At 26.3% G+C, this 13,116-nt stretch overlaps 1 protein-coding gene across 2 annotated transcripts in view; it reads left to right on the forward strand.

Annotated features, from left to right (window-relative positions):
* Positions 1–7,084, forward strand: part of LOC117167906 (E3 ubiquitin-protein ligase UBR5) — a 48,515-nt gene extending 41,431 nt beyond the window's left edge. For both annotated transcript variants that reach the window (XM_033353146.1, XM_033353147.1), the window contains 4 exons: positions 1,015–1,376; positions 1,467–1,673; positions 4,447–4,825; positions 6,393–7,084. In XM_033353146.1, the coding sequence (XP_033209037.1) occupies positions 1,015–1,376; positions 1,467–1,673; positions 4,447–4,825; positions 6,393–6,605 (1,161 nt within the window). In that variant the 3' untranslated portion in view covers positions 6,606–7,084. The remainder of the gene's footprint in view (positions 1–1,014; positions 1,377–1,466; positions 1,674–4,446; positions 4,826–6,392) is intronic.
* The last annotated feature ends 6,032 nt before the right edge of the window (positions 7,085–13,116 follow it).

Genomic DNA, 13,116 nt, shown 5'->3' on the forward strand with positions numbered 1-13,116 from the left:
GTTGCAAAGTTTTTCTTAAGTTGAAAAGGCTTCTAGAAAAAAAAACTGTTACGAAGAATCTTTGGAAAATATTTAATGACAGTTTATTTTGAAAAATTAATATTTAAAGAAATTTGAAAATAGATATCAAAATATAACAAATCTGAAAGATCAGAAGGATTTAAAAAAAAAATTTGATAGATTTTTCAAAATATTAGGAAAAATTCAAATTAGTTCAAAAGATATTTAGGAATTTAAGATTTTAAAAGGTTAAAAAAACGAAATAAAAAATATTTTAAAACTTGGAAAGATTTCCGAAAATTTATCAAATATTTTTTTATTACTTCCAATTTTCGAAAAATCCCTAAAATTTCTTTTAAACTGACTCGGATTTTTGCTGAAATATTCTAAAGTCCTATAAAATAAGAAAATTATACTTTTTTTACATATCTGAATAATACTTCTAATAAATAGTTATTAGAAATATTTATTTTGTGTTACAAATTATTTTTCTCAAATTATAATTTAGGTGAAATTATTTTTCTTGCCTGAAAAATCTGTTTTTTGTTGAGAATTCTACTATTTTATTTTTAAACATTTCTTTTCTATATGGATTAAACTTTTTTTTATTTGAAATTAAAATATTTTTTTCATTTAAATATCTACTATTGCGTTTTTCTTTAAGAACACGTCTGTTTAGGTTAAAAATTAAATTACTTGAAAATTCTTTTTGCTTAAAAATTCAACTACTTTATTAAATTTTGGTTTGTCGATTGATCATTTTATTTGAATATTCCTCTCTTCGGCTGACAATGTAACTATTTCGTTTAAAATTCGTCTTTTTGTTAGAAAATCCATCTGTTTAATTAAAAATTAATATTATTTTTATTAAAAATACAGCTAGTAAAAATTCATCTTTTATTGGTTCGGGACTTAAATATTTCGTTGAAAATAAATAAACTTTAAAAATAACTTTGTATTCGAAGTTTTTATTTTATAATTTGAAAGTTTAAATCAAACGTTCCCGTTTTGCAGGTTCACGCTTTGAGACCCACACTCGCAGAAAAAATCACTGGAATGTTGCTCGAGCTCTCTCCGGCGCAATTATTAATGTTACTCGCGTCGGAGGAAGCTCTCAGGCAAAAAGTCGATGAAGCGTTTGAGCTGATTCACAGTCACAATCAAGACTTAGCAAGCGAGGCGCTCCTTGACCTTGACGTTTTTAGTTTAACCGAACGCTGTGGAAGTAGCAAAAAGAAAAGCATGGAGAGTATATTCTTAGATGATACGGAGGATAATGCACCTCTTTTTTATTCCCCTGGAAAGAGGGGATTTTATACGCCTCGGCAAGGTAGAGCCAGCTATGAGCGACTGAATGCATTCAGAAATGTAGGAAGGTACGTGAAAACTGAAAAATTAGAACGTTATTTAGTTACAGAGGTACATATTGCTTATGTAAGTAAATAATTCTTATTTTCTGGTTACAGACTCATCGGATTATGTCTTTTACAAAACGAATTATGTCCAATATTCCTAAATCGACATGTAATCAAATATATATTGGCCAGACCTATACGGTTCCATGATCTTGCATTTTTTGACTGCGTCATTTTCGAAAGTCTGAGGCAATTAGTGATTGATGCGGAGACTAAGGACAGTAACAGTTTATTCTCAGCACTAGAACTTACATTCAGGTGAGTTTTATTTATCTATTTTCTAAAAGAGTTTATATTTTTTATAAAATTGATAGGGCTGCCATCCAGTCACTTTTCGCCATTTTAGTCAACTTAATCTGTCACAATTTAGATTTTATCTAAAAAAATAAAATAAAATCGAGTTAATGCATGTATGAAAAAGCCATTCAATATCAGACTTAAGAATATTTTTTCCCTTTCCCCATTTCTTAAAAAATTCCTATTTTTCCCTTGTTTTTAAGAAACTTCCCCTCTTACTGATTTTTGTTTGTTTTGTTTAAATTGGAACTGAGTTAATAGAACCCAATAAGAAAATCCAACTATTTTTGGTTAAAAGTTAATTCTGTATAGTTGATAATTCTACTATGATATTTTTGGTTCAGAAATAATATTTTTAGGGTAAAAAGTTATTTATTTTGTTGGAAATTTAATTTTTTGATTGAAAGTAAATTATTTCGTCTTTTTTTATAGAAAATATTTTTGTAAATGTCGTATTTCTTGGTTAAAAATTGACTGTTGTTTTAAAATTTTAACTGGCTTTTAAAAAATTTATCTTTTGCCGTTAAATCTTTTTTCTTTCAGCTTCATCATTTCTTGAATTAACGTGACCTTTTTGTTGAAAATTCATCTTTTCCGGGTTAAAAGTCAGTTTTTGAAAACCTTAGATTTTTCAACCTAAAAAATCAACTCTTTTAATGAAAATGTATTACTCTCGAAAGAAAATCATTTTTGTTTGTTTGAAGATTTATCTTTTAAATTGGAAATTCATCTTCTGGTTGAATAATTCAACTATGTTGATATAATTATTTTTTTTTGTGTTTGAAAATTAATTTTTTCAACTAAAAATTATTTTTTCTTGTAATTATAAATTTAATTATTCTACTGTTCGGTAGATGTTGATATTTTTTATTTGGAAATTCGACTTTTTGTTTTAAAATTCATGTATGTTGTTAAAAATTATTTTTTTTTTTTAGAAAATTTATCTTCTTGGTTAAGAATTAATGTTTTTGGATTATCATCATCTGTTTTATTGAAAATTCATTTTTTTCGTATAAATTTAATCATTTTTGGTAAAAATACAATTATTTTTTGAAATAATTACTATTATATTTTTTTCTTTGAGAATTCGTCCTTTTTATTTGAAAATTCAACTACTTGACTGAAATAAAGTTGAACCGCTTCATTTAAAACTAAATTTTTTATTTGAAGATCCCTTCTTTTTAAAATTTAACTACTTTGTTGAATTGTTTGATTTTCCTTAAATAGAAATTTTATCTTCTCCTACTTCATAAGTTTAACATTCCAAAAAGAACAAATTTGAAATACTAAAAAAATAGATGTCTATTTATTAATTTACGGTAGTATATTTTCATTATTTTCTTTTTCATAAAAAGTATATTTTATGACTGTTATGGGAAGTATCTTTGCTTGAAAGTTAACTATTTTGTTGAAAATCAATTATTTTTAAACTTTGTTAAAATTTTGATTTAAACATTTACGATAATTAAGAGTTTGGAAACACCCTCTCTTTTGTAGAACATAAATTAAATTAATAGAGAAAATAAATGATAAAAAGTGAAGAGGGAATTCGTTAAATGTTTCCTAATACTGTTACATTATAGGCTTCTTTTTGTGTAATCAGTAGTCACTTTTACTTTCAAATAGTGGTTTCTCATAATGGTTATATTTTCGAAAAAAAATGTAATTCATTTAATCAAAAGTTCCTCAATTTTAGAATGTCTAGTACATTGTTCTAAGCAATTGACCGGGCGCGCGTGCGTGCTTGTGTGTATCACACTTTTTTGTGAACAGGAAAACTTGAAAACGGTTGAAGTTAAATTGATGACATTTTTAATATTTGCTTTCACCATTAATATCTCAAAACTGACGAAAGGATTTTTGTAAATATTTATTGAAGTTTTTTTTAGCACTTATTAATATTTTGAAAATCGTTTATCTATAGTAAAACTTTTTTCGCTAACACAAGTCAAAGTTGATGCAATAATATAAAAGATCCCTTGATTTGAAACGAATAGATTAAAACTAAAGTATTAATACAGTTTATCACAGAGTAAGGAAGTTATCGTCATTTATATTATATTTAGAATCGATTTTTATAGTAAAAAATTTGCATTCTCATAATTTAAAGTTTGTGCGAGAATAAAAAAAATGTTTTGATTGAAAACGAATCAATTGACTTATAATATTGATGCATTTGATTAAAGAGTAAGAAAACTATTTTAATGCATAATATTTGAAAATACGGTTTTTTTATTACAATGCTTTTTTCATTAACATAATTCGAAGTTGATGCAAGAATATAAAAGATTCCTTGTTTTGAGACGAATTGTTTGACCTATAATATTAATTAATTTCATTAGAACAGTAAGAAAGCTATTTTAATGCATAATATTTGAAAAAATTATTTTTTATAGTCAAATTTTGTTCATTAACATAATTTAAAATGGATGCAATAACAGAAGATTCTTTGATCCAATGAAAATCGATTGACCTATAATATTAATACACTTGATTGAAGAGTAAGGAAGTTATGTAATAGTATTAATTTTTCTAGTTTTAGTATTAGTTAAGTAAATTTATATTCTTAAATTGATTAAAATGAAAACTTCAGTTTGTCTTATTTTTGTGTAAACAGTAGTCACTTTTTATATTTTATTAGTCTCCTTTTTTTACCTTTTTCAAGTACATTAGCCTGTGACAGCCCTGTTCTGTACATGAAAGACTTGATGAACAACTGAATTTTCTTTTTCAGTATTGATCTGTGTCCTGAGGAAGGAGGGGGTTCAATTGAGCTCGTAACTAATGGCAGAGACATTGAAGTGACCGCGAGTAATGTGTACGATTATGTACGTAAATATGCGGAAATACGTATGCTTAAAGTACAGGAGAAAGCACTCGAGGCGATGAGGGAAGGCGTTTTTGACGTTCTGCCAGATGGAGCGTTAGACGGTTTAACTTCGGAAGATCTGAGACTTCTTTTAAACGGGGTTGGTGATATTAATGTCTCCGTTCTAATTTCTTACACTTCATTCAACGACGAATCCGGCGAATCTACTGAGCGTCTCGTCAAATTCAAACGGTGGCTTTGGTCTATCGTTGAGAAAATGTCACATGTCGAGCGACAGGATCTGGTTAGTATTTTTGGAAATTTTTCATTTAAAAGCTAGATTCTGACTTGATGTTTTTTCCCTTATTCCCCCTTTTCAAAGAGTTCCTTCCTCTTTCCCTGTTTCCAATAAACTTCTTCCTTTTCCCCTTATTTATCGGTTTTTTTTTCGCTTAAATGGGAACTGAATTTATATAACCCAATAAGAAAGTCCAACTACTTTTGATTGAAAGTTTATTCTTTTTAATTGAAAAGTCTACTATTATACACTTGGTTCAGAATCCATATTTTGTCGTTAGAAATTCTGCTATTTGGTTGAAAATATATTTTGCTGAAAATTAATTTTCTTTACTGAAAATCAAACTGTTTCATTTTTTTCTTTTTAGTTAAGAATGCAACTATTACATTTTTCGTTAAGAATTTTGTTTTTACTAAACTAGATAAAAAAAATCATTGTATTGCTTGTAGATTCAACTATTTTGTTAGAAATTCGTCTTTTTTGGTTGAAGATTAAAATATTGTATTGATAAGTCGTTCTATTTGATTGGAAATTAATTTTCGAGAATTTTTTTATTTTCTGAAAAATCAACTTGGTTACAAATTCATTTTTTGGTTTCAAAATTGAACTATCTTGTTAAAAAAACTCGTCTTTTTGGTTGGATTTAACTCTTTTTGATTAAAAATTTTAATCTTTTTTGTTTGAAATATTAAATATTACATTTTCTTAGATGTTACATTTTTTGGTTCAATTGATCTTTTTTTGATTTAAAATGAAAATATTTTTTGGTTCAAATATCCACTATTACCTTTTTTAATTGAATTCTCATGTTAAATTTTTGTTGATTACTGGTTTTATAATTTTTAGTGATTATTGAAAAAGATTTAGAAAGTTTTACAAAATTATAAAAAATGAATGTGGAAGATTTTAAGGAAATTTGTTTAATTTGGCAGAATGGAAAAAGAATTTTCGAAAAAATTAGATTCATTTTAAAGGATGTTTAGAAGTTCTGAAATAATTTAAAAAATAATTTGAAAAATGGGGAAACAAATGTAAACAACATGCATATGTTTTAATATTTTCAAATAAAATTTGTAAGCATTTTAAGGATTTCTTAACCATTTAAAATATAAATAATTTAACTTTTAATTCAACATGTGTTCAGTTCATAAAAAAATGCAATCGCTTAATTTTTAATGTTTTCTTGGATTAAAACGGCCACCCTAATCGTCTTATTATTCGTATTCTTCGCATAATCTGGATAAAATTTGTCGCTACATACATTAATTCAAGTTTATTCAATTTGTTTTTAGTATTCAATCAATGTTTTATACTTCACAAAACTATCGTAAAAACACTTTTATGCAAAAATTAATTTACAACTTTAAAATTGTACATACTCTTTCTAGTTCCAGTTTTGGACGCCAGGTGGCGAAATGGTAGACCGCCATGTCCAATTTTCCCCTATTTTCGTAAAAAATTATCCTATTTCCCCTGTATTGCGAGCATTTCGGGCTATGCAGTCAATTGAACAAGTAATTCCGACATGAATCCATGGAATGAATGTATTGAAAACAATAAAATAAAATTGCAGGTATACTTCTGGACTGGATCTCCTGCTTTGCCTGCGAGTGAGGATGGTTTTCAGCCAATGCCAAGTGTAACAATTCGACCTGCCGATGACGCCCACTTACCAACTGCAAATACTTGCATCTCCCGACTCTACGTTCCACTGTACAGCTCACGTCACGTGCTACGCCACAAATTGCTACTCGCTATAAAGACAAAGAACTTTGGATTCGTATGAACATGCGTTCTCTGTACACCTGCGACACTCCTCAAAGGAAACCGCATTAATTATTATAACATATATAAAAAAAAAGCAAAATAAGTTGTTATTTTTTCTTTTTGCTCCTAGAAAAATTTATAACATTTATAAATTTGTAAGGTGTAATTTTTTCCCGATCAAGAAAATTGGTCTTCGTCTTGATAAGGTTTTATGTTAATGTGTCATATTTAGCCTTTATAGGGACGAATAAAACTTTCTCAACTTTTAGACTACTGCGAACAATCGAGTGTCTCAATATTTCACCAAAAAGTAGGGGGACTACTTTCTGGTTTTAACCGATTTTAAGTAAACTTTGTAAATGTTCAGTCATCGATACGAAATTTCGATTGTCTGGAATATCGAATCACAACTGAAAATTGTAGGAAACGTACAACTGACATAAGGACAGTTGTTAATTATTAGAAACAGTAATAAAAAATACATTAATAAAAGCAAAAGATTTTTTTCTCTCTCGATTGTTTATGTTTTAGAGGGTGGTCGCTCGAAAAATCCCAAAAATCGAGGCCTTCACAAATTACCCGCGGACACGGGAGTTTTGTGCAACTTTGAAAAAGATGGGAAAGTGCCGTGAATTCATAAAAAAATACGGGAAATACGTGATCATAAATTTAAATCAGACATTTTTATTTTCCGACTAAGATCTAGTGTATATTCTGTCCCATATTTACCGTGAAACAATTAAAAACTACCCCCGTTTGATAGTATTTTTTCTCGGTGTGTTTATTTGCAAAAGCGGAATTGGGGAAAAAAATGTTTTATTTTATTTTTTTCTAGTAAATTTCTTATTGTATGTCCTTAGCTAAAAATGCATTTTCCAATACATTTTTTTCATCCTTTTATGGACGTCAAAGTATTTGTGCTGGTAAAATTTACTTTTCATTCATGTTTGTAATTATTACTGATTTTTATAATATTTTTAATCAATTACAATGTTTTCGAAAATTAACCATAACAAAATGAATGAAATATTAAATAAAATAGTAACAATTTAATTGGGTTTTCTTAATGCCATTTTTTCAATATACATACTTGATTTTTGTTAATTCCATAAAATCATTTAACTTTGATAATAAAACAAATTACATTTTTCTTTAAAAGCAGAATGAAAGATATCACATTTCTGCGTCCACTTAAATCGTTCAGAAATACTTTTAGGAATATTGCTAAAACAGTCTAAATAAAAAAATGGTCTCAAATTTAGAATAAGTTCCATATTTATATTTTCAAGAGCTTATTTTAAGGTAAGTGTCCAATAATTTAAAATTGTTTATAAATCCAATGCTCAAGTATAAGCAATTTTTTAACTTTGACGAGTTATTCAGGGTGGCCGCTGAATCGGAAAATGACAGTGAATTTAATTTTTAACGAAATTTTACACGCTTTTAGACGAAAAATCTAGCCAATCACGTGACATAATGCAATTTAAAATAAATTTGTTTAAATTTTTAAGTTCAACCGTTAATTTTTTAAATTATCAAATCATTCTGTTTACAATGCGCAATTCTAAAAATTGTTACTTACAGATTTTTCGTTTTGGGTGTTCATCTTGAAGCGCATATATAAAATTAAAAGAATTTTAAAATGCAATTTTGAACACTCACGAGGAGATCATTAAAGTTGGGATTTTTTTAAACCTCATAAATCCCCTACCTTTTTACGAAAAAATTTACTTTTTTCAACAAGAAAATTATGGATTGAAATGTTAATTTATGAAATTCTCAGTAGATCTATATAAATATAACATTTTTAACAACAACAAAAATGGTCTTTTTCTGTTCAAAATGAAATAAAATTGAAGATTTAACGACTGGAAATTGAATAGAATTTTTAACAGCTGAATATTAGATTTTTAATCATCTTCAATGTTCATGTTTAAAACTCAATTTTCTTCTATTTTTAATTGTTAAAAATTCAAGAAAAAGGCTAATGTATTAAAAACAGAATTGAAAAATATTATACTTACATAATTTTACATGAGAATATTATAAACATTTTATTCCATAAAAAAATAGAAAGTCGATTTTTTCGTAGTCATCCAATTGAACAATACTTGATTTTACAAGACAATTATGAATTTCTTTAAAATTAAGCAATTTACAGATTTTAACATTAAGAATTGAACTAATTACATTAGTAATTAAAAAATGTAAACGTTGGATTCAAACTTTATAAACTATTTTAAATTTCAGAAGAATTTCAAATTAATAGATTGACAATTAAATTCTTTTTAATCAATTTCAAATCCTAATCAAATATTGTTTCACTGAAAAATATGAAATGTTTAACACATTCAACTTGGCCTTCGTTATTTAAAAAATAACTATTTTTTATGTTTATGAATATTTGACGATTCATTCATAATAAACAAATATAATTTAAATATTAAAAACGGTACAATTTGAAAATCAATTGTTTACAATAAACTTTGAACAATACAATCATAATTTTTTTGAATTTTTAATTTGTAAGTATATGTCTTGAATTTCTATTTATATATAATAATTAAACAATCATTAATTTGAAATTAATAAAAATAAAAATAATTTCGCTTCTAATTTCAAAAGTATTTATTTAATAACAAAAAAATGTTAATCGTTTAATTTGTAAGGTTACCAATATAAAATTTATTGAAATTATATTTCTAATTTTAAACATTTACAAATTTATTGATCTATTTTTCAAATTAGAGCATTGAAAGTAATAGCATGGATTTCTATTTTTCTCAGGAATCTTTTAACTGCTCGATTTAGGAAACTTAAAAATATTGCAGTTCAAAGCCATTTAATTAAAAAGTGTTAAAATCTTCTATTTTACACGCGTAAATTATTAAGCATTTGAATTAATATTTTTTAAGTTTAAGTTTTTTAAGTTTATTTTTAAAATATTTTTTAATTTTGGAAGACCGGGTATTTGATAAATAATTAACTTTTTTATATTAATAAAAGGTTACTCATTATTTTTTACTCAGAAAATCAAATATGAAAAAGTTAAATATTACCAAAATGACCACTAATTTTCTTTAAATATTCGAGACACGGAAAAAGCAAAATGGTGCATTTTGCAGATTTCTAAAAAAAGCTCTTCTGCCATTTATCGAATAATGAAAAAGAAATTTTTTGTTGAACTATTTCGAACCAATGAGAAATACTGCATCAGAATAAGACATTAAATTAAAATTAATTGACTTTTGACATAAAAGTTATTAGAAATTATTTATTCGACGAGTTCACGAAATTGTCGTGTTAAAAATCAGGTCTACGGAAAAAGGTTTTTTATGATTTTAAAATTGAAATATTATGTCATATCTTTATAAAAGAAAAAACTGTCACTTCTTACTCATTTTTAAAGAATTGTTTCATTTTAATAGATTTTGACTAATTAATTTTTCGTAGGAAACATTCCCTACGACTTTACTGTTTCCATTTTTGAAAATAAGTAAATAATCTTCAAATATATAGTTTTTTGTTCAAAAATGGTTTGTTTTTTAACAAAATTGTATAACCATTTCAGCCATGTAAAAATTTATTTTCATAATTGGAAACAGTAGAATTGCAGAGGATATTTTTCTCGATCAAATAAGCCACGATTTATTGAAATGCTGCCACTGTTTTTTAATTGGGAAAGAAGCAACAGTAAGAAAAAAAATCATTTGGAAAAAACATTGTAAAATTAAATGTTTTTTGTAACTTTTAAAATTTGTTCATTAAAAATGTTTTTTCGTTTGAAATTACATTATCAGTGTTATCATTTTGATTCTTAAAATCATAGAAAAGCTATTTTATTCATAGATACGATTTTGGGCACATATAATACAGTGTTTTATAAAACATTTTTTTAGTTTTTTACAATCATTCGAAGATTACCTCCGAATTCTCAAAAATTGAAAAAAGTTTTGTTTAAAATTCCGTGTTTTCCGAACAAGTATGTATCCGGAATTTTATTTTTGTATTCGGCGTGAGAATTATTCGTGCTATTTTAATCGATCCGAATAATTAAAAACTGTTGACAAATGACAAAATGGCGGCCGTTTTTCCAAAATTCTTAAAAATTGAATTGCTCAAAAACCACACTTTTACCATTTTTTCCCTCGGAAATAACGGCTAATACGTACTGTATATCTTTTAAGTTTTATTCTTTGTAAACAACTACAACACATTAAAAATAAATATTTTGGAAAATTTTTCTACCTCAAAAATGGTTTTTCCCTCATAAAACTGATAGGAGGCCTTTTTCATATTAGCAAAAATGTTTAAAAATATTGGAAAAAATAAAAACGTGGGGTTTTCCTGAACATATTTTTTTTCCAAAATTCGATGAAAAAAATAAAGGATGTTTTCTGGAAAACCCCCACCTTTTTAATTTTTTCTTATATTTTAATATAATATTCGGAAGATATTACTACCATTTAAAGATTTAAACGTCCAAGTTTTAACATTTTTAGAGAACAAGACAAAATCTGAATCGGTCTAGATTTGAACCGAGAATGTAACTCCTGCACTCATGGAAATTTATATCAATTAAAAATCAATTAAAAACTTGTATCAATTAAAATCAATAATTTTAGAACAAGAGCCGCCATTTGGCAAATTTTCAAATTTTTTACATTTTTTGTGATCAGTTAAAACTCATGAGAGAATGATTTTTAAAACTTTAATTTCAAATCATTAAATTTTGACCGTATGTAGTTTCTCTTTTGTATGCGTTTCGAGGACCCCCCCCCCACCCCGGTTATTTTAGACCAAGGAAAAAAATTGTAATACTCGTTTTTGAGAATTTTTTTTCACTTTTAGATATTAAAAATATAATTTTTCTCAAAAATAACGCAAAATATGAATAGCAATTCAGTCCAAAATGGGTTCCCTTCTTAAAATCTATGAAATTAAACTCTTACCAGATATCTTTTATAATTCAACAAACTTTTCCCAATAGATAGACGAAATCAATGAAAATCATCTAAAGTAGCATTTAGTTTAAAGAACTTTAACATATTATTAAAATCTATGAAATTTAAATGTTCTTAAAATCAAATTTAAAATCCTATTCAACGTTCAACAAACAAGTTAATGTGCAGAATTCCTGAGAAAAAACCCTAGAATTCAAGGACCAAATTTGGGTGACCACCATAAAATGTTCATGTTGCAATTTAAATAAGATCGAAATTTCCCTAAAAATGAAAAGAAATTTTTTATTTGGACAAATATAAAAAAATAAAATAAAAATGAGAATATTGATTCTCAGGTATCAATGAGAGCATCGTGGTTTCGTTGCTGTTCTACCTGCTCAAATTTGTCTTGTTTTGATAAGAGTGATGTACGAGTGCCGAAACGTTGGTGATTATTTTTTACATCTGTTTTTTTCTTTTGATTTGATGATAATAAATATAAAAAAAAGACAAGGAAGGGGATTTAGTTTTATGGCGGTTGTCCTTTGGTGGCTGGATTCTTGGTTTTATTTTCAGCAATTCTGCACATTAGAATATTATTGAGGTTCCTGAGCTTCAAAGTAAAGAAAAATTGTTTTTTATCTTTAAAATTATAGAAATGTCATTTTTAATATATGATTAGCAATTCATAGATTAAAATGGTTTCCTTTCCTAAAATCAATTAAAATTTACCCTTCCCACATATATATCGTGTGCATTAAAAAAAAATTAATCAAATGTAGTGTTAATAGGTTTTAAAGATTTATTTTTTAATTTTTTAAACTAAATGCTATTTTAATCCATTTTTATTGATTTTGCCTATCTCTTTTTAAAATTTTAGTTAAAATACACTAGATAAACATCTAGTAAAGGTACATTTTCGTAGATTTCAGGAAGGGGATGATTCTTCAATTTTGGAGATAACACCCCTATTTTTTTGTACTTTGAAGCTCAGGAACCTTAATAATCTCACGCAACATGTACTTGCCTTAGCCAATGAACTAAAGACAGACGTTTTTTAAAAATGTGTTAAATTTCTTCAATCTAACTGCAATTTTAGTTGATTTTTAATGATTTAGTCTATCTTTTTGGAAAATTCCTTGAACTGTTGAAAATGGTGGTCGACCATTTCGCCACCTGGTGTCGAAAACTGGAAAGAGTAGGTACAATTTGAAAGATGTATTTTCATTTTTGCATAAAAATGTTTTCACGAATGTTTTTTAAAGTTTAAAACAATGATTGAATACTAAAAACAAATCTTCATCAAAAACAAATCGTTTTAGACAGAATATACACCTTACACAGTAATAAAGCATATTTTTGTCAAAAACGTTTTAAAAAAAGACAACAATTATTTCACTATTTCATGTAAGTTTCAATGAATTATAAGCTTAAATAAACTTTAATTAATGTATGTAGCGACAAAGTTTATCCAGATTATGCACAGAATACTAATAATAGACAATTCAAATTTAAATACGAATTATAACCTTTCAGATCAGATTTTTAAATAGTAAATATCTTATGTCTAAATTAATAAAAATTTAC

The sequence above is a fragment of the Belonocnema kinseyi genome, chromosome 2, assembly GCF_010883055.1.
Source record: "Belonocnema kinseyi isolate 2016_QV_RU_SX_M_011 chromosome 2, B_treatae_v1, whole genome shotgun sequence".
NCBI lineage: Eukaryota > Metazoa > Arthropoda > Insecta > Hymenoptera > Cynipidae > Belonocnema > Belonocnema kinseyi.